Genomic DNA, 19,763 nt, shown 5'->3' on the forward strand with positions numbered 1-19,763 from the left:
CTCCCATCAAGATAGAGCACCGTCCAACCTATCCCAGGATGACCAGAGGAGGGTGACGTGTGGCCCAATATATCAGTCGGTCGCGGACAGCAGATGGAACGTACAGATGCCCAGCTGGACACTGAGGGGTAGAGGGCTCTGCATGTGACGTCCTCTCACTGTCCACGTCCAGCTCCCACACTACCGGCGCCACCCAACAAGAAAACGGGAGTATGGGAGTGGGATCCATGGACCGCTCCCCCGTGTCACACAGCCGGGACAGTACGTCTGCCTTAACGTTCTGGGAGCCTGGTCTGTAAGCGAGGGTAAACACAAAACGAGTGAAAAACATGGCCCACTTTGCCTGACGAGGATTCAGTCTCTTCGCCTCCCGGATGTACTCCAGATTGCGATGGTCAGTCTAGATGAGAAAATGGTGTTTAGACCCCTCAAGCCAATGTCTCCACGCCTTCAAGGCCTTGACGACAGCCAACAGCTCCTATCCCAGCTCCTATCCCCACTTCCACTATGAACGGCAAAGCGGGATCCGGATGAGCCAACACAGGAACCGAGGTAAACAGAGCCTTCAGGTGCCTAAAAGCCCAGTTCGCCTCAGCTGACCACTGCAAGTGCACCGGGCCACCTTTTAGCAGTGAGGTAATGGGAGCAGCAACCTGACCAAAACCCTTGATTAACCTCCGGTAGTAGTTGGCAAACCCTAAGAATCACTGCCCCTCCTTTACCATGGTGGGAGTCGGCCAATTACGCACGGCTGCAATGTGGTCGCTCTCCATCTCCACTCCTGACATGGAAATCCGATGCCCTAGGAAGGAGATGGACTGTTGGAAGAACAAGCATTTCTCAGCTTTGACATAAAGATCATGCTCCAACAGGCGACCAAGCACTTTGCGCACCATTGACACATGCTCAGCGCTTGTAGCGGAGTATATCAGGATGTCATCGATATACACCACTACACCCTGTCCATGCAGGTCTCTGAAAATCTCATCTACAAATGATTGGAAGACTGATTCATCAACCCATATGGCATGACGCGGTACTCATAATGCCCTGAGGTGGTGCTAAATGCCGTCTTCCACTCGTCTCCTTTCCGAATACGCACCAGATTGTACGCACTCTTGAGATCCATTTTAGTGAAGAAGCGTGCCCCGTGCATTGACTCAATCGTCGTAGTTATGAGAGGTAGCGGGTAACTATACCTCACCGGGATTTTATTTAGACCTCGATAATCAATACATGGGAGCAAACCACAATCCTTCTTCTTCACAAAAAAGAAACGGATGAAATGGAGGGCTGAATGTACCCCTGATGCAGGGATTCGCAGACATATGTCTCCATAGCCACCGTCTCCGCTTGCGACAGGGGATACACGTGACTCCTGGGAAGTACAGCGTCTACCAGAAGATCTAAAAAATAACAGCTAAATAACTTTATATTCACACTGACCTTGCCTTTGAATGAGGACTCAACTATTTTTCCAGTTCAGCTTATTTTTTTTGTGGTCTGAGACCTCTTTGCATTCACATTGCTATGTTTAGAAAGGAACCAATATATTTTTCCAACATTCACTCAATGTGGTTTTCACAAAGTCCAGGACAAGCCAATATATCAGAGCGTGTTATCGGACAGCAAGATATACCTACTTACATTTTGGAAGCTAATAGATTGCATACAGTTAAAAGATGACATCTAATAACTATAATCAGAAGATAATATTAACATGTTGTCACGACTTCTACCGAAGTCGGCTCCTCTCCTTGTTCGGGTAGCATTCGGCGGTCGACATCACCAGCTTTCTAGTTATCGCTGCTCCATTTTTCATGTATCCATTTGTTTTGTCTTGTTCTCTGCACACCTGGTTTTCATTCCCCAATCAATCTACATGTACAGTGGGGCAAACAACTATTTAGTCAGCCACCAATTGTGCAAGTTCTCCCACTTAAAAAGATGAGAGAGGCCTGTAATTATGACAGACAAAATGAGAAAAAAAATCCAGAAAATCATATTGTAGGATTTTTAATTTATTTATTTGCAAATTATGGTGGAAAATAAGTATTTGGTCACCTACAAACAAGCAAGATTTCTGGCTCTCACAGACCTGTAACTTCTTCTTTAAGAGGCTCCTCTGTCCTCCACTTGTTACCTGTATTAATGGCACCTGTTTGAACTTGTTATCAGTATAAAAGATACCTGTCCACAACCTCCACTATGGCCAAGACCAAAGAGCTGTCAAAGGACACCAGAAACAAAATTGTAGACCTGCACCAGGCTGGGAAGACTGAATCTGCAGTAGATAAGCAGCTTGGTTTGAAGAAATCAACTGTGGGAGCAATTATTAGGAAATGGAAGACATACAAGACCACTGATAATCTCCCTCGATCTGGGGCTCCACGCAAGATCTCACCCCGTGGGTTCAAAATGATCACAAGAACGGTGAACAAAAATCCCAGAACCACACGGGGCGACCTAGTGAATGACCTGCAGAGAGCTGGGACCAAAGTAACAAAGCCTACCATCCGGTTCACACTACGCCGCCAGGGACTCAAATCCTGTAGCAACAGACGTGTCCCCCTGCTTAAGCCAGTACATGTCCAGGTCCGTCTGAAGTTTGCTAGAGAGCATTTGGATGATCCAGAAGAAGATTGGACGAATGTCATATGGTCAGATGAAAGTCAACTAGTTGTGTTTGGAGGACAAAGAATGCTGAGTTGCATCCAAAGAACACCATACCTACTGTGAAGAATGGGGGTGGAAACATCATGCTTTGGGGCTGTTTTTCTGCAAAGGGACCAGGACGACTGATCCGTGTAATGGAAAGAATGAATGGGGCCATATATCGTGAGATTTTGAGTGAAAACCTCCTTCCATCAGCAAGGGCATTGAAGATGAAACGTGGCTGGGTCTTTCAGCATGACAATGATCCCAAACACACCGCCCTGGCAACGAATGAGTGGCTTCGTAAGAAGCATTTCAAGGTCCTGGAGTGGCCTAGCCAGTCTCCAGATCTCAACCCAATAGAAAATCTTTGGAGGGAATTGAAAGTCTGTGTTGCCCAGCAACAGCCCCAAAACATCACTGCTCTAGAGGAGATCTGCATGGAGGAATGGGCCAAAATACCAGCAACAGTGTGTGAAAACCTTGTGAAGACTTACAGAAAACGTTTGACCTCTGTCAGTGCCAACAAAGGGTATATAACAAAGTATTGAGATAAACTTTTGTTATTGACCAAATACCTATTTTCCACCATAATTTGCAAATAAATTCATTAAAAATCCTCCAATGTGATTTTCTGGATTTTTTTCTCATTTTGTCTGTCATAGTGTACCTATGATGAAAATTACAGGCCTCTCTCATCTTTTTAAGTGGAGAACTTGCACAATTGGTGGCTGACTAAATACTTTTTTGCCCCACTGTACATGCAGATTGATTGGGGAATCAACCACTATCGATGCAGCCTACGTGAGGACATCCGACCGGAGTTGGCCTGCAGGGATGCCACCATCACCTTTGACAAACTGCTGGATCTGTCCATCCGGTTGGAAAACCTGCTGGTCATCCATGGACGTCCTGAGGGGGCTCTGTCGGTTCCATCTCCCAGCATTCCCGCTCCTGCGCCCATGGAGTTGGGAGGGGCTGAGTGTAGGGAGCCTGGAGGAGGGGCCTTCACGTGCACCCTCTGTGGTCACAGAGGGCACACTGCCGGTCGGTGCCGGGTTGGTCCCTTTGGGAGTTGAGGCAGCAGGCAGGGCACTCTGACGTCACCCCAGATGTGTCTGCACCACTCTCATCCAGAGTCCTCTGTTGTCCACGTGTTTGTGCCTGTTTGTTTCCCTGAGTTCTCCCCGCATTCCCATTATAAGGCGCTCATCGATTCAGGAGCAGCTGGGAATTTTATCGACAGAGCGTTAGCACTTAGTTTAGGGATTCCATTATTCCTGTGGATAGACCGTTCCTGGATCACACTCTGGATAGTCCACCATTAGGGTCTGGGCTAATCAGGGAAGCCACCATCTCCCTGGCCATGGAGACGCAGGGGGGTCACGAGAAGAGAATCAGTCTCTTTCTCATTGACTCTCCTGCGTTTCCCATGGTACTAGGCCTTCCCTGGTTGGCTCGTCATAACCCCACCATTTCCTGGCAGCAGAGGGCTCTCACGGGGTGTTGGTGAGAGTGCTCGGGGAGGTCTGTAGGGGTTTCTGTTGGTGCTACCACGGTGGAATATACAGACCAGGTCTCCACCGTGCGCATTCCCCCTGAATATGCCGATTTGGCTCTTGCTTTCTGTAAGAAGAACACGACTCAACTACCACCCCATCGACAGGGGGTTTGTGCGATAAATCTCCTGGTAGACGCTGTACTTCCCAGGAGTCACGGGTATCCCCTGTCGCAAGTGGAAACGGGGGCTATGGAGACATATGTCTCCGAATCCCTGCGTCAGGGGTACATTCGGTCCTCCACTTCACCCGCCTCCTCGGCTTTCTTTTTTTGTGAAGAAGAAGGATGGAGGTCTGCGCCCGTGCATTGACTATAGAGGTCTCAATCAAATCACAGTGAGGTACAGTTACCCACTACTTCTTATTGCCACAGCGATTGAGTCAATGCACGGGGCGCGGATCCCTCATGGTCACAAATGATCTATAACCATATGTCACGCTCTTTAAAGGGTTCATAAATGTGGCATAACTGTATCATAACCACCTATTTCAATAGAGACATAGTCCACTATGTCAAATATGACAGTGTGCTTTACAAAGGGTGGCATAAGCACCACTTAATGAAGGCTTTATAAATCATATTACATTGAGGCTTAACAAAGCCTTTATAACCTTGTCATGCATCTTGGTGAAGTATTGCAATGCCATGATAGTTGGTTCGATTGCCGGAACCACCCATACGTATAAATGCATGATAAAAGCATCTGCTAAATTGTATATATTATATTATATTACTCTTAAAACATTTCTAGCAGTAATGTAGTGGTAAAAAAAATAGGTGGATAAACGCTGATCACCGTTCGCAGAGAATAAAGTTATTCTCCCTATACTTTTAATGCATTTTCTATGATGTCCCAGCCAATATTGTATCAACTTTCCCCAAATGATGTACAGCAGGATGACACACACTCTAAAGTGCAGTCATGCACAGCATACAAATGTTGGTAGGGCCATTTAAAATCTGTTAACAGTTTTTGCCTAATTCGGTTTTGTTTTCAGATTTCCCCCAATTTTGTCATGTTTCCCACAAGTTTTTTTCACACTTTTTTAACGGAAAAACAACAACATTTGATTTTCTGTGTCCTCACAATGCTTAAATCACATGAGGGGATGACTTTTGAGTTCTGAGAAAAATCTAAATGATTCTGTAGTGAAGAAAGACGAGTATGAGTATGTTAACCTTTATTTATGGCAATTGAAATGAATTTGTAGTAGTTAACTGTTGAGTTAGATTACATAGCTACCTCAATCGGCCTTTCAAATAATTTTGGTGACTTCACAGCAATTGCTAGTCACTCTGCTAAATAAAAATCCCACTAGATACAGACATGTCTCATCGTCACATCATGAGATTTGGAAAGGAAAGAGATAATAATACGAATCGAATGGAGTTTTCCCATCTCCCCATTTAGAGTATTTCTGGTGCAGAGCAGAAATGCCCTTATCCAGATGGTGTGACAAAAGCATTTCCTAACAGACCTGCTAACTTTCTTTGTTGCTTTAAGGTTGGAAACAACATGCTCTACCTCCTGCAGGCAGAGCCAAGAAATATTTGTCCGAAACTTAGGGACAAGCTACACTATTTACAGCCCTGTGTAATGTTCAATGTAATGTCCAATGTAATTGCATTGTTGGACTTTTCGAAAATGTATGTACTTGTATTGTTAAAAACATGTCAAAATAAAAGGAAATGTATGGTTTAAACATGTCTTTAATGTTTATTTGTTTTAGTTGTTAATACATTTGTTTATATCATTAAGCCTTTATGTAATGAATGACCAAAGGTGTCTGACTTTAAAGTAAGTAGTGTCATGCGATATAGTGTCTTTATGGATGTGTTATGAATAACCTTTAAACTAAGTACTACAGGACACTACATAACGTGTAAATAAATAGGTTTTTAACCTTCAGCTGATTTATGAAGGTTCTCTCATGATCCACAGGTTACTGTAGGGTCTGAGAGGTATTTCAATGACTTGATTGACTTGCAAAGCTAGAGTTTGCCTGTCTGTCTTTGGAGAAGTCCAACCTGAGACTACCGCACCAGGTATTCCCCTTCTGTTCCCATGCTGGAGACCAGGGGTTACATTATGTGTGTGTGTGTGTGTGTCAGAACCAAGATGTTTTGGAGTAGTCCTGTTGCAATGGTGCCAACATTTTGTGGCTAATCTTTCAGCAGCGAAGTGGACGAAGACCTGACTGGGTCCAACACAGTATGGCTCATTACATTGTTGTGTGTGTGTGGTTGTGTACTGAAGAACATGTAACTTGGTTGGGGGCTTTCATCAAGGTAAGTGTTTCTTGGTGTAACGTCGTCCCCAGGCTATTGCGCACACAGCACATATGAACCTGGGATATCAACCATTCAAAGTTGGCATAAGTGGGAGTGACCATAGCATTTTTTGGGAGTGACCTTACTGAGTAAAGTATTTGTCATCAGGCTATGTCCCTTGCTAGCAAAAACATTCCCCCTGGTCATCACCAGTTATAAATTCATAATTAAGGCTAAAACCTGCCCATCTCCAAAATGCCAAAATTAGATTTGAAACCTAACCCTAACTGAAGGCCAAGTTTGATGCTTTGGTCCACCAGCCCTGCTGTGCAGAGGGTGATGCGCACGGCCCAGCACTGGGGCTAAGTTTCCTGCCATCCAGGACCTCTATACCAGACGGTGTCAGAAGAAGGCCCTAAACATTGCCAAAGACATCAGCCACCCTAGTAATAGACTGCTCTCTCTGCTACTGCAAGGCAAGCGGTACCGGAGCATCAAGTCTAGGTCCAAAAGGATTCTTAACAGCTTCTTCCCCAAGCCATAAGACTCTTGAACAGCTAATCAAATGGCTACCCAGATTATTTTCATTGACCCCCCCCCCATTTTTCCACTGCTGCTACTCTCTGTTTATTATCTATGCATACTCACTTTAGCTCTACCTACATGCACATATTACCTCAATTTGCTCGACTAACCAGTTCATCATCAAGCCATGGAGATGGACTATCATGCCCCTATAAGAAAGAGAACAGTTGGTGCCCATCCATCTCCATGGATTGATGATGAACTGGGTAAATAGAAACAGAAAATAAATGAGGATGCCCTGTAAACGCCTACAGCTTCCACACGATGTCGCCAGTACTGGGATTTCCAGTCTGCTTTATCCTTGGTTAGATGACGTTTTGGCCCTTCCTGTTTTAGGCTCACCACAGGATGTTGTGAAATTGAAAACATGGACGATGATTTCAAGACTTGCTGCTATCGAATACAGATCGCTCCGCGATCAATTTTATAGATTATTCATGTTTATTAATACCTAAAGTTGGTTTAGAAAAGTAGTTTGAAGTGATTTGTAAAAGTTTATAGGCAACTTTTGTCATTTTAAAAAGTGACGTTGCGTCTTGTAAAATGGAATATTCCTGGATCAGACCGGTCTTCAGAAAACGACATTTTGGCTATACAATGACGGATTTAATCGGGAAAAAGACCCAATTGTGATGTTTATGGGATATATAGGAGTGCCAAGAAAGAAGCTCGTCAAAGGTAATGAATGTTTTATATTTTATTTCTGCGTTTTGGGTAGCGCCGGCTACTGCAAAATCTGTTGTTTAGGTGACGGTCTGGTCGCCAGCGGAACCAAATCCCTAAAACCTATTGAAGTCATTACCTACAGGTTATGGCCTTATGGACAATTTTTTTGCTTCCCTGTGCTGCTCCCCAGATTGCAGTTCCACTGAGATACATATTTAATTGGTCACTGGAAAAGGGGTTGTTTGCAAATGCATGGAAGCATGCGAAACTGTGTCCTATTCCGAAAGACTGCAAAGAACCCATTACTCCTGCCAATAGTCGACCAATTAGTCTACTCCCTACACTCAGTAAAATATTGGAGGGTATTGTGAGTAGACAAATGTGGGAGTATATGGAAAAGAATTATCTGCTTACAGCCAATCAGCATGCTTATCGCAAAAACCATTCCACTACCACTGCATTGGTTGACATGACTGACCAGTGGCTCAATGCTATTGTCACGCCTTGGTCTTAGTATTTTGTGTTTTCTTTAATTATTTGGTCAGGCCAGGGTGTGACATGGGTTTATATATTGTATTTTTCGTATTGGGGTTTGTAGTATTTGGGATTGCAGCTGAGTAGGGGTGTTGTATAGGCTTGGCTGCCTGAGGCGGTTCTCAATCAGAGTCAGGTGATTCTCGTTGTCTCTGATTGGGAACCATATTTAGGTAGCCTGGGTTTCACTGTGTATTTCGTGGGTGATTGTTCCTGTCTCTGTGTAGTTTCACCAGATAGGCTGTAATTAGGTTTCACGTTCCGTTTGCTGTTTTTGTATAGTTATTTCATGTGTCACTTTGTTCATTAAAGTCATGAGTAACCACCACGCTGCATTTCGGTCCGACTCTCTTTCTACAAACGAAGAACGCCGTTACAGAATCACCCACCACACTCGGACCGAGCAGCGTGTTAACAGGCAGCAGCGAAGGGAGGACGTTATGGACAGCAGAGGCTTGGAGTATACGACGTGGGAAGAAATAGACAGGTGGGCGGTCGACCCAGAGAGAGAGCCAGAGCCCGCCTGGGATTCGCTGGAGCAGTGCGAAGAGGGCTATAGGCGAATGGAGTCGAAAAGAAAGACACGGCGGCGCAGAGCGAAACCCGAAAGTCACCCCAAATATTTATTGGGGGAGGGCTCAGGGAGAGAGTAGCAGAGTCAGGAGTCAGACCTGAGCCTACTCTCCCTGTTAATCGTGAGGAGCAGCGATATAAGGACTTCTGGTCTTGGGAGATGATATTAGACGGAAGAGGACCCTGGGCTCAGCCTGGAGAATATCGCCGTCCCAAGGAAGAAATAGAGGCGGCTAAAGCGGAAAGGCGCTGGTATGAGGAGGCAGCACGGCAAAAGCAGCCCAAAAACATTATTGGGGGGGGGGGCTTAAAGGGAGTATGGCTATGCCAGGTAGGAGACCTGCGCAAACTCTCTGTGCTTACCGGTGGGCTAGAGAGACCGGGCAGACACCGTGTTATGCTATGGAGCGCACGGTGTTTCCAGTGCGGGTGCATAGCCCGGTGCGGTTCATACCAGCCCTTCGTATTGGCCGGGCTAGAGTGGGCATCGAGCCAGGTAAGCTTGGGCAGGCTCGGTGCTCAAGAGCTCCAGTGCGCCTGCACGGTCCGGTCTATCCAGAGCCACCTCCACACACCAGTCCTCCGGTAGCAGCTCCCCGCACCAGGCTTCCTGTGCGTGTCCTCGCTCCAGTATCACCAGTGCCAGCACCACGCATCAGGCCTACAGTGCGCCTCGCCTCTCCTGCGCTGTCGGAGCCTTTCTCCTCTCCTGCGCTACCGGAGTCTCCTGTCTGTTCAGCGCTATCAGAACCTTCCTACTCTATAGCGCTGCTGGAGTCTCCTGTCTGTTCAGCGCTATCAGAGCCTTCCTACTCTACAACGCTGCTGGAGTCTCCTGTCTGTTCAGCGCTATCAGAGCCTTCCTCCTCTACAGCGCTGCCGGAGCCTCCTGCCTGTTCGGAGCAGCCTGTGCTGCTAGTCTGCAAGGAGCTGCCAGTCTGCAAGGTGCTGCCAGCCTGCATGGAGCAATCAGAGCTGTCAGCCTGCATGGAGCAGTCAAAGCTGTCAGTCTGCATGAAGCAGCCAGAGCTGTCAGTCTGCAAAGAGCTGCCAGTCTGCAAGGAGCTGTCAGTCTGCAAGGAGCTGTCAGTCTGCAAGGAGCTGCCAGTCTGCAGGGTGCTGTCAGCCTGCATGGAGCAGTCAGAGCTGTCAGTCTGTATGAAGCAGCCAGAGCTGCCAGTCTGCATAAAGCAGCCAGAGCTGTCAGTCTGTATGAAGCAGCCAGAGATGTCAGTCTGCAAGGAGCTGTCAGTCTGCAAGGAGCTGCCAGTCTGCAAGGAGCTGTCAGTCTGCAAGGAGCTGTCAGCCTGCATGGAGCAGCCAGAGCTGTCAGTCTGCATAGAGCAGCTAGATCCGCCAGTCAGCCATGATCTTCTAGATCTGCCAGTTAACCAGTCTCTTCCAGATCTGCCAGTCAACCAGAATCTTCCAGATCTGCTAGTCAACCAGAATCTTCCAGATCCGCCAGCCAGCCAGGATCTACCGGAGCCTACTACCTGCCTGAGCTTCATCTCAGTACTGGGCTTCCTCTCAGTACTGGGCTTCCTCTCAGTACTGGGCTTCCCCTCAGTCCCGAGCTGCCCCTCAGTCCCGAGCTTCCCCCCAGTCCCGGGCTTCCCCTCAGTCCCGGGCTTCCCCTCAGTCCCGAGCTACCCCTCAGTCCCGAGCTACCCCTCAGTCCCGGGCTTCCCCTCAGTCCCGAGCTGCTTCTGTCCCGAGATGCCCCTCTGTCCCGAGATGCCCCTCTGTCCCGAGCTGCCCCTCAGTCCCGAGCTGCCCCTCAGTCCCGAGCTGCCCCTCAGTCACGAGCTGTCCCTCAGTCCAGTGGGGTTCTGGGTGAGGACTATTAGGCCATGGTCGGCGGAGAGGGTGGATTATCCCAGGACACGAGGGGGAGGAACTATGACATTTATGGAGTGGGGTCCACGTCCCGAGCCAGAGCCGCCACCATGGACTCCCTACACTCAGTAAAATATTGGAGGGTATTGTGAGTAGACAAATGTGGGTGTATATGGAAAAGAATGATCTGATTACAGCCAATCAGCATGCTTATCGCGAAAACCATTCCACTACCACTACATTGGTTGACATGACTGACCAGTGGCTCAATGCTATTGTCACGCCTTGGTCTTAGTATTTTGTGTTTTCTTTAATTATTTGGTCAGGCCAGGGTGTGACATGGGTTTATATATTGTATTTTTCGTATTGGGGTTTGTAGTATTTGGGATTGCGGTTGAGTAGGGGTGTTGTATAGGCTTGGCTGCCTGAGGCGGTTCTCAATCAGAGTCAGGTGATTCTCGTTGTCTCTGATTGGGAACCGTATTTAGGTAGCCTGGGTTTCACTGTGTATTTCGTGGGTGATTGTTCCTGTCTCTGTGTAGTTTCACCAGATAGGCTGTAATTAGGTTTCACGTTCCGTTTGTTGTTTTTGTATTTGTATAGTTATTTCATGTGTCACTTTGTTCATTAAAGTCATGAGTAACCACCATGCTGCATTTCGGTCCGACTCTCTTTCTACAAACGAAGAACGCCGTTACAGCTATGGATAATGGCAGGTTTGTAGGTGTACAATTTTTAGATTTCAGTGCAGCATTTGATTTAGTGGATCATGAAATTATTTTGACAAAATTAATGCATTATGGTTTTAAGGAGGTAGCATTGAATTGGGTATAGTCATATCTAACTGACAGGAAACAGTCCACCTATATCAATGGTTAATTTTCTTCCCCTAATGTGTTAAACTGTGGAATTACCGCAGGGCAGCTGCCTTGGGCCACTTCTCTACTTAATATACACCAATGACCTTCCCTATGCCTTGGTTGAAACTCAAGCTACTATATTTGCAGATGATACTACAATTTATGCAGCAAGACAATCGGTTCAACAGGTACAGTAAGCTTTGCAAGGAGATTTGGAGATTATCAGGAAATGGGAATTGCTTTAAACACCAAGAAAACCAAAGTTATGTTGGTCTGTTCAACTAGGAAAAGACCAAAACAGCATGGGATACAATTAAGTATGAGAGGAGTACAAATTGAAGAAGTGGCAGAAACCAAACTACTGGGAGTGCAGCTAGACAACTGCTTATCGTCTCAAATAACTAATCTATGTAAAAAAATATATTAAAACAGCATGCATAATCAGAAGGATAGCTAAATATTTACCAGGGAAAATCCTTCAGCAAATAACACGGGCATTGGTTGAGAGTCAAGTGAACTATTGTTCGGTGGCCTGGGGAAATGCATCATCTAGTGAAGTTAGGAGGCTGCAGAAAGCACAGAATAAAGCAGCAAGAATTCTTTTAAGGCGGAGATATGGTTCTTCTGTTGCAGTCATGCGCAGTGTTCTTGGTTGGTCATCAATCGACAAGATAATTGAAAAAAAAACATGCTTATCTTATTTTATAATATACATAATTTAAAACGGACAAGTTCTATTCACAATGGTATTCAGATGGTAAGAGACAGACATTCAGTAAATACTAGGAATAGATTGTCCACAATCTATGTGTTATCCAGACAGAAAAAAGAAATGGGCAAAAGAACATTTCGATTTAGAGCAATAAAGAAATGGAATAAATTAACTGAGCAAACTAGAAACCTTTCATTATATAAGTTTAAACATTATTTTAAAACAATTTAAATATAATATATAGAAATGTTGTGGGACTATAGTAGATGAAGAATCAATATTTTTTTAGATTGAGTATTTATTGGGTCATTATGCTAGTGTATTATGTATGTTTGTAATAGTGTGTTATATGTGAAAGTGTGTTTGTATTATAAATTGTATTTTATTGTTAAGGACTCTTGGAAGATTAGTCCAAATGGGGACTAAAAGAGATCCTAATAAAATCAAATCAACCTGTGCCCCCGCTCATTGACTCTGTACCGATACCCCCTCTATATAGCCTTGTTATTGTTATTTTATTGTTGCTTTTTTATTTTTTGTATTTATTTATTTTTTGCTTGTTTATTTTAGTAAATCTTTCTTAACACTTAACACTTTTTCTTAACTGCATGGTTGGCTCGTAAGTAAGCATTTCACTGTAAGGTCTACCTACACCTGTTGTATTCGGCACATGTGAAAATAACATTTGATTTGGATGGAAGTGTCTGGGACCGAAAATGGGTGTAATGGGACTTACACGACTTCACTTTAGAGCGTGTGTCACCCTTCAGAGCCCTTTATAAAGCACATGTTTATAATAATATTCAACATGCTATATCACACAGTTATTCCACATGTATGAACATTCTATAAAGCATGACATACGGTTATAGATGATTTGTAACACATTTATTTAGTGTTTATGAAGGCATTATGAAGGCTTTATGAAGTCTTTATAGGCTGAAGATCATTTGAAGCGGGACTGAAACAGTATGTGGTGTACACCCAATGTACTGGGTGTAGTATTGATTTTGTACCATATGTTGTGATTCTCACCAAATATTGTTGTCTTCTCACACTATTCAAACCCCACAATGGAATAAACAGTGTATGAAGCTTTCTTAGCCTATAGATCACATATGGCAATAATCTGAACATCGTGTTGCTACAAAACTTCACATATATGTTCACCCTTGACAATCGCTAATCAATATCCAAAAACAGCACACCTGCACATCATGATATTCTCTCTTTTGTGGTACTAACGTGAAGGTTTATGGTAGGGAAAATGGTGTTGCAGTAGCCTAGTGTGTAGTGTGGGAATATTTACAAGCAAACATGGAGAGCTTTGTGTTCACATTGCTCTAAAAAAAGGAACCAGTCCGCGAAATTCAAGCAAAACAAACTCAGTTCGGTTAGCTTTGGGGGCTCTGAGTTCCTTTGGAGAATTCACACTGCACAAAAAATGAGGTGAACCACGCTGAATTAAAAAGATTTGGCTGAAAGGGACCAAGTGTGAAAACACCCGGAAGAAGTGACACTTCTGGTAACACTTCAAGCCAAAAGTATAATGAATTATTATATATAATAATATTATTCAACATATATTATAAGTTTATAATCACCTCGACAATTTTTCTATGGCCTCAAAATAATTGATAATAACTCAAGATTGTTGTGAGATAAAATGTAAGAGATTATGAGGGGGTCTTAGCAGATGTTTATGTGAAGTCTTGAAAAATGCCTTTGGACTGCATTGTACATCATTAGACCTGTTGGATTTAAGTTAGAATAGCATTGTATGGTTTGAGTCAGCACAATAGCATGAAAAGGGTATGGAGGACTGTCTTGCTTCCATTTATTGTATAACATTTTCTCCTACTAATGAGCATCAACTGTATGAACCGTCATCAAACAAAATAAATAAACAGCTGTGCAGCTCTGGAGGAGGGATCACCCTATACATTGACAGTAACATCAGGCACAAACGTCTACGTGACCTTGAGGACAATCGTTGTGAGTGCCTTTGGCTGTGGACGAAACTCTCACGCCTCACCGTGGCCTGAACTGTATTATAACATATATAATTTACATCCCACCCCCAACTTCTAAAGAGGCGAGGTCTCAAGGGCGGTGCTTGGACCATGTGCAACACAAATAGATTCAAGCATGGTTTTCTTTGTTCTAGGTATGGCCCTAACCAGTAACAAACTCTACATGTGGAGCTAATCAGCTAAACTCAAGAAAGGCCTATACTCCAAAGCCAAGCATCTACCACTGAGGTGAGTCAGATCACCAGACCATATTGTGGTCAGCAGGTGAATGGCCTAAATCACCAGCTCAGTATATCTACAAACAACACCGTACATCTAAGTGCTCTCTCCATGGCACTAAATATAGATAGTTTCACATCAGTCTAAACAGAAAAACACTGCCAAGAGCAGACAGATGAACATAACTCTCAATAGTAATCTCTCCATCAAAAAAAGTTAACTGACCACCAGAGACAAGCAATGGATGACCACACACACAGACTCAGCCTGAGCTCATCCAGACAGAATGCCTTTCACAGTCAAGACAAAGCAGAATACAAGACGCTTCAGCAGAATGTTGCAGCTCTAGTGAAAAATGCCAGGAAAGAGCACTTCCAGGCAGAAGTTCAACAGCTGAAGTCGTCTAACTTTGCTGGCTAATACAAATCATAGAAAAGCTTGATTGGTGCAAGTGAGACTCGAGAAAACCTTTCAGCCCTCAATCAACAGGATTCTCAGAGGGAATGTGACATTCTCAGTGCACACTTTCCTCTGTATGGGAAGGTACAACATGCATGATCCCTGAAATTGAGGCTGTTGAAAACAAGCTTACAAACGTCTGTCCCCCCAGCTTCAACATTGGCCAGATCAAAACCCATCTGAAGCGGCTGAATGGGCAGAAGTCTGCAGGCCCGACGAGATTCCTCCCTGGTCCCTAAAACGTACTGCATGGAGCTTGCACTAGTACTGTGCGATATCTTCAACATCTATGGAACACAGCTACTTCCCCCTCTCAATGGATAAAGTCCATCATCTGTGCTGTGCCTAAAAAGAGCAACCCCATCTTCCTCCAAGACTACAGGCAAATCTCTCTCCTCAGCTCCATGGGAAAAATCTATGAGCGGTTGAACACAACATGCTGTAGAAGGAGACTGCTCCTAACACCAACTCCTCACAACATGGCGTTGTGAAGAACAGGTCAACAGTGTTTGCTCTGGCACAATGCATCAAATGTAGTGCCAAAGCAGGATGTTTATGCAACTTCCGTTAACTTTTCCAGAGCATTTGACACCCTAAACCATAGCCATCTCCTACTCACTCTAGTGGAGCATGGGGTGAACCGCTCACTATGGATCTCTATCAAGAGCGAACTGGACAACCGCAAGCAGACAGTGAGGTCGAGAACATGCCTTTCTAACTCACAGCCAGTCCCAGCTGGAGTGCCCCAGGGTGGAGTGCTCTCTCACCTACTGTTTGTGCTATGCATGATCACCATAGACTCCTGCCTCCCAAAGAGCATCCATCCTGTCAAGTAGGCTGATGACCTCACATTCACAGATTTTGCTCCCTGGCAAGCTACCTGGCCAAATACATGCAGCAGTATATGCAGTGGCCCAATGGGGAAAACCAACTGCCTGTATGTGAACGAAAAGAAAACCAAGGATATGGTCATCAGCTTCAGAAGGGCTGTCATGTATCTTTTACATGTGTTTTATATTGTATTGACATTGCATTGTATGTATGTTTCTGCATATATACCAAGATGTTCAAATAAACCTAAACCTAAAGAGCTCTCAATCAAAACTTTCCCAGCTGCCTTTCCTTGCATTTCCCTCTCACAAAATATGTTTTAAGCAGCATGATGTATGCATATTTCTTATTTTGCAAGATAAGTTTCTATTTCAAACTAATCTGACTTCATACATTTCTATTTCTACTCACTGTATGTGAAATAGCAATTGACATTCTCCTTGGCTTAGTGTTTTTACAAATGCCTGAAGCTTTGCTGCAAATGTTTTTCAACACATTGTTAACTGTATTTTCCCATGCTGCTATAGCTATGTTTCCATTTTAAAAAACAAACACAGTTTAAACCAACATGGCAGCTAGAACACCTCATAGGATACATAAAACATCACAACAGCTTTGAATGTTGGAGATACCAATACGCTGCATTCAATTTAGAACAATGTTACGCTGCTGCTCTTAGAAACCAGTATCATGCTGCTGTGTGACAAGGTTTTATCGGAGCAATGTAAGTGAGAGGTGTTTGTTCCCTTGCATCAATGGAGGGAGACTTCATAAACCCTTCAGCGGCACTGTGACCCTTAAAGCATTCAGTGTGACAAGGGACATCCCTGGCAGGTGTCTACATACATTTATAGGAATGCATTGTTTCTGATACTCTAAATGGTTGAGAGACCAAATTGAAGAAAGGGGGCAGAGACTACTGGTCCAATAAGAAACACTCATTTCTGTTTTCTGCTTTAAAGTATTTTGCTACGGTGATCCCTACTGAACATGAACCACGGTAAGCCTGAATTGATCAAATCCATCGTTTGTTAAAAAAACTGCTGTAAAATCCACATGGAGTTCAATTGAGAATCTGTTCTATAAATATACATTTGAAACAAATATTGCAGATCACAGTGAACCCTGTGACAGACTACAGGACCAGTTCAAGGTGGCACTGTTTTCATTTGAACACGACATGATGGAGTACTTGATAATGTCACTGTTGTAATAACACTGGAGCATAGATTCACTTTTCGTCACATTTGAACGTCACGTGACTTGAGAAAGTCTGGACATTTGTGCGTTGAGGTCCTTCCAAAGTCCTGGAGCCCATCCCAACGGGTCTGGAGCCCATCCCAACGGGTTTGGAGCCCATCCCAACGTCTTAAGCTTTGCATAATTTCCATCATATTAAATCTAGTTAACAAATTCTCGCAAAGTTCATTCTTTGAAAAATACTGCCAGTCCCCAAAAAAAGATTTTGAATGGAAAACCAACATCCTATTGGTTATTCTCACCGTCATTGATGCATTTATATACACCAATCAAATGTCCTCCGAGCATTTTCTTCTCGTCATCTCACATTTGCTTTCTTGTATCCTTCTTTATATTCTTCAGTTTCCTTCCCTCATTTGTTAGATTGTCCGTGCCAACATTTTAGCAGGCTCAACCGAGGGCTAAGAGGCGAAGAGGTTACCGTCATCGCTTTGGCCGTAGAGGTCTGCCAGCTTCTTGAATCGCGGCCCCCAGTCGCTGAGGTAGTCGTAGTTCTGCTCCGAGTCCGTGCTCAGGGAATCCAGCGAGCTGAGGGACTCTGCGGCCGAGCCACTACCCTCGAAGGCATATGTCTGCAGCGAGTCATAGGGTGGTGCCGACGCGTCTACGTCGGCCTCCTTCAGCCGGTCCCAGATAAAGTCGCGGAAGATGCCATTGTCTGGCGGTGGCCGGGAAGACAAGAAGAGGCTGGGCACTTCCGGGGTGACATCACGGCGGGTCTTGCCACCGCTCTCACGGACCAGTTTCAGGTTGCGGAGAGCGACCATGTCGAAGGCCTCTGTGTCCTCCTCGCCGCCGCCCTCGTCATCGTAGCGCACAATGTTCTCGCGCACGTCGCGCTCCTCGTCCAGGATCAGGGGCTCTTTCTTCCTCCGTCGCATGGTGACAATCAACAGGACAAGCACTGTGTTGAGAGACAGAGAGGGACAGTCACCATCAACAAAGGGCAGAGGATCAAGATAGCTGAGGGTTAATCATTGGTAGACAAAGTAAAAATGGTCTGTCAATAAATATCATTGTGGAGACATTCTTTGTCAAACCTTGAGCCAAGATGGACAAACCGACAGAGGCATCACATGTCCAGGACCACTGTGGACTTTTTACAGTACAGAACATTTGTGCTATATTAGAAAATATATATTTCATAATTTTGGGTCATAGTCCAAAACATACTGGTAATGATAGGGAAACCCTATCTGCCACCTGTGTGGCATTAGGCCCCCTAAACACATCAACACAACCGTTGGAGGCAAGCTTAGCTCCGAGGAACAATTTGATGGATAGAGCGATAAAGAGCCAGTGGGGGTGGAGAAAGGAATGGAGTCGATTGATAAAGAGCGATACTATCTGTATTACATTTATTGCAATAGGCCCATGTTATTCATTGTGTTTTCAGCCAAGGCATATAAGACACCCTCGTTGTATTTTCCCCACCTTTAGCCTGAAGAGTATACTCTTGTCTGGAAAATTACATTTAAGATGGGGGCAGATGATCCGCTACATTGGTTTTATTAATAGCTTCAACTGATTAGGTTTTAATCACTTGTACTGCAGTGCTGAGAACAGCTAGCTGTTCATCGAGTGTGGTGCTATCTGGAAAAGGTGTTACTCATTACAGTCCTGAGTTAAGGTTATTTCTGGTGGAATTCAAGTTGATTTAAGGTTATTTCTGGTTGAATTCAGATCTTGACAAATCAAAAAGATCTCTATCGACCTTAAATGAACTCCTTTGAGGTATTCGCAAATTACTTCATGAGATTTTCAAAGATTTATACTTTTTAAATATGTAATTGGCCTGCTCGTGTTGTTAGAATGTAAACAACACAGAGATAAACACACAGACATGAGCACAGAGATTTGGAGTGGCCAAATATGCTGTAAATATCAGGGTTTAACAGTGCACTACTTTTGGTCAGAGCCCTATGGGCCTTGGTCAAAAGAAGTGCACTTAACAGGTAATAGTCGGATGCTCCCACATGTTGCTTACCCTGGGCATCCTTTTTATGGGCACAGCATATGCCTATCTGAGCAATAAAACAGGATTATATGCCAGTCATAAAGCAGCCGCCCCTAAAAGCAAACGAACCCAAGTGCAGCCCCCAAACCATGTCAAGGTTCGACCTCTCTCTTTCTATATACTTGATGGACCATTTCTGTGCCATCTTTTGACATGCTAGAAAAGTTTTATCCTAAAATTGAATAGAGTCTAAAACAATATAAACCAACATCCTCAAAATATTCTGAAAGCAAAGTTTGAGGGACCATAAGCTCTATCAATTTCAAGGGCAAGTTGAAAGTACTGACCAACACACTACCTGAAAGACTAATATACTATGCTGTGCTGAACACCCCATTGCTGAGCACTTGACTACGTGGGCTGTGTGCATATAGACCCTATGACATAAATCTCCCCTCCTTTAACTCAGCACACACAAACATTCACAGATACACACACACAGAATAAATATCACACATTCACGGACACACCCACATACAACATCACTGTGTGTCACACACACACGCACTCACACACTTGTTACATACAAACACACCAACATACACATCTCCGTCAAACACACTCCCCGAGACACAGTCACAGTCCACCCATCAGGTTAGTGACTGCCTGCCAGAATCCCCTCCTCTCCCGCGTTGGATCTATACTCCCAGGGTTGAAAATAACCTCTGTCGCTGCAGAGTGAGTGAGCA

The 19,763-nt window shown here is 44.5% G+C and overlaps 1 protein-coding gene across 1 annotated transcript; it reads right to left on the reverse strand.

The window, feature by feature from the left end:
- Nucleotides 1–13,855: 13,855 nt before the first annotated feature.
- LOC115114817 (cadherin-7-like) lies at nt 13,856–17,957 on the reverse strand. The gene has a single exon (XM_065013332.1). The coding sequence runs from the start codon at nt 17,936–17,938 to the stop codon at nt 17,459–17,461; it is 480 nt and encodes a 159-aa protein (XP_064869404.1). The 5' UTR covers nt 17,939–17,957; the 3' UTR covers nt 13,856–17,458.
- Nucleotides 17,958–19,763: the final 1,806 nt, after the last annotated feature.

This window comes from Oncorhynchus nerka, linkage group LG9b (assembly GCF_034236695.1).
Source record: "Oncorhynchus nerka isolate Pitt River linkage group LG9b, Oner_Uvic_2.0, whole genome shotgun sequence".
Lineage (NCBI taxonomy): Eukaryota > Metazoa > Chordata > Actinopteri > Salmoniformes > Salmonidae > Oncorhynchus > Oncorhynchus nerka.

What these genes read in the sequence shown, in the direction of transcription:
- LOC115114817 (XM_065013332.1), bottom strand. Translation starts at nt 17,938, where the DNA reads ATGCGACGGAGGAAGAAAGAGCCCCTGATCCTGGACGAGGAGCGCGAC.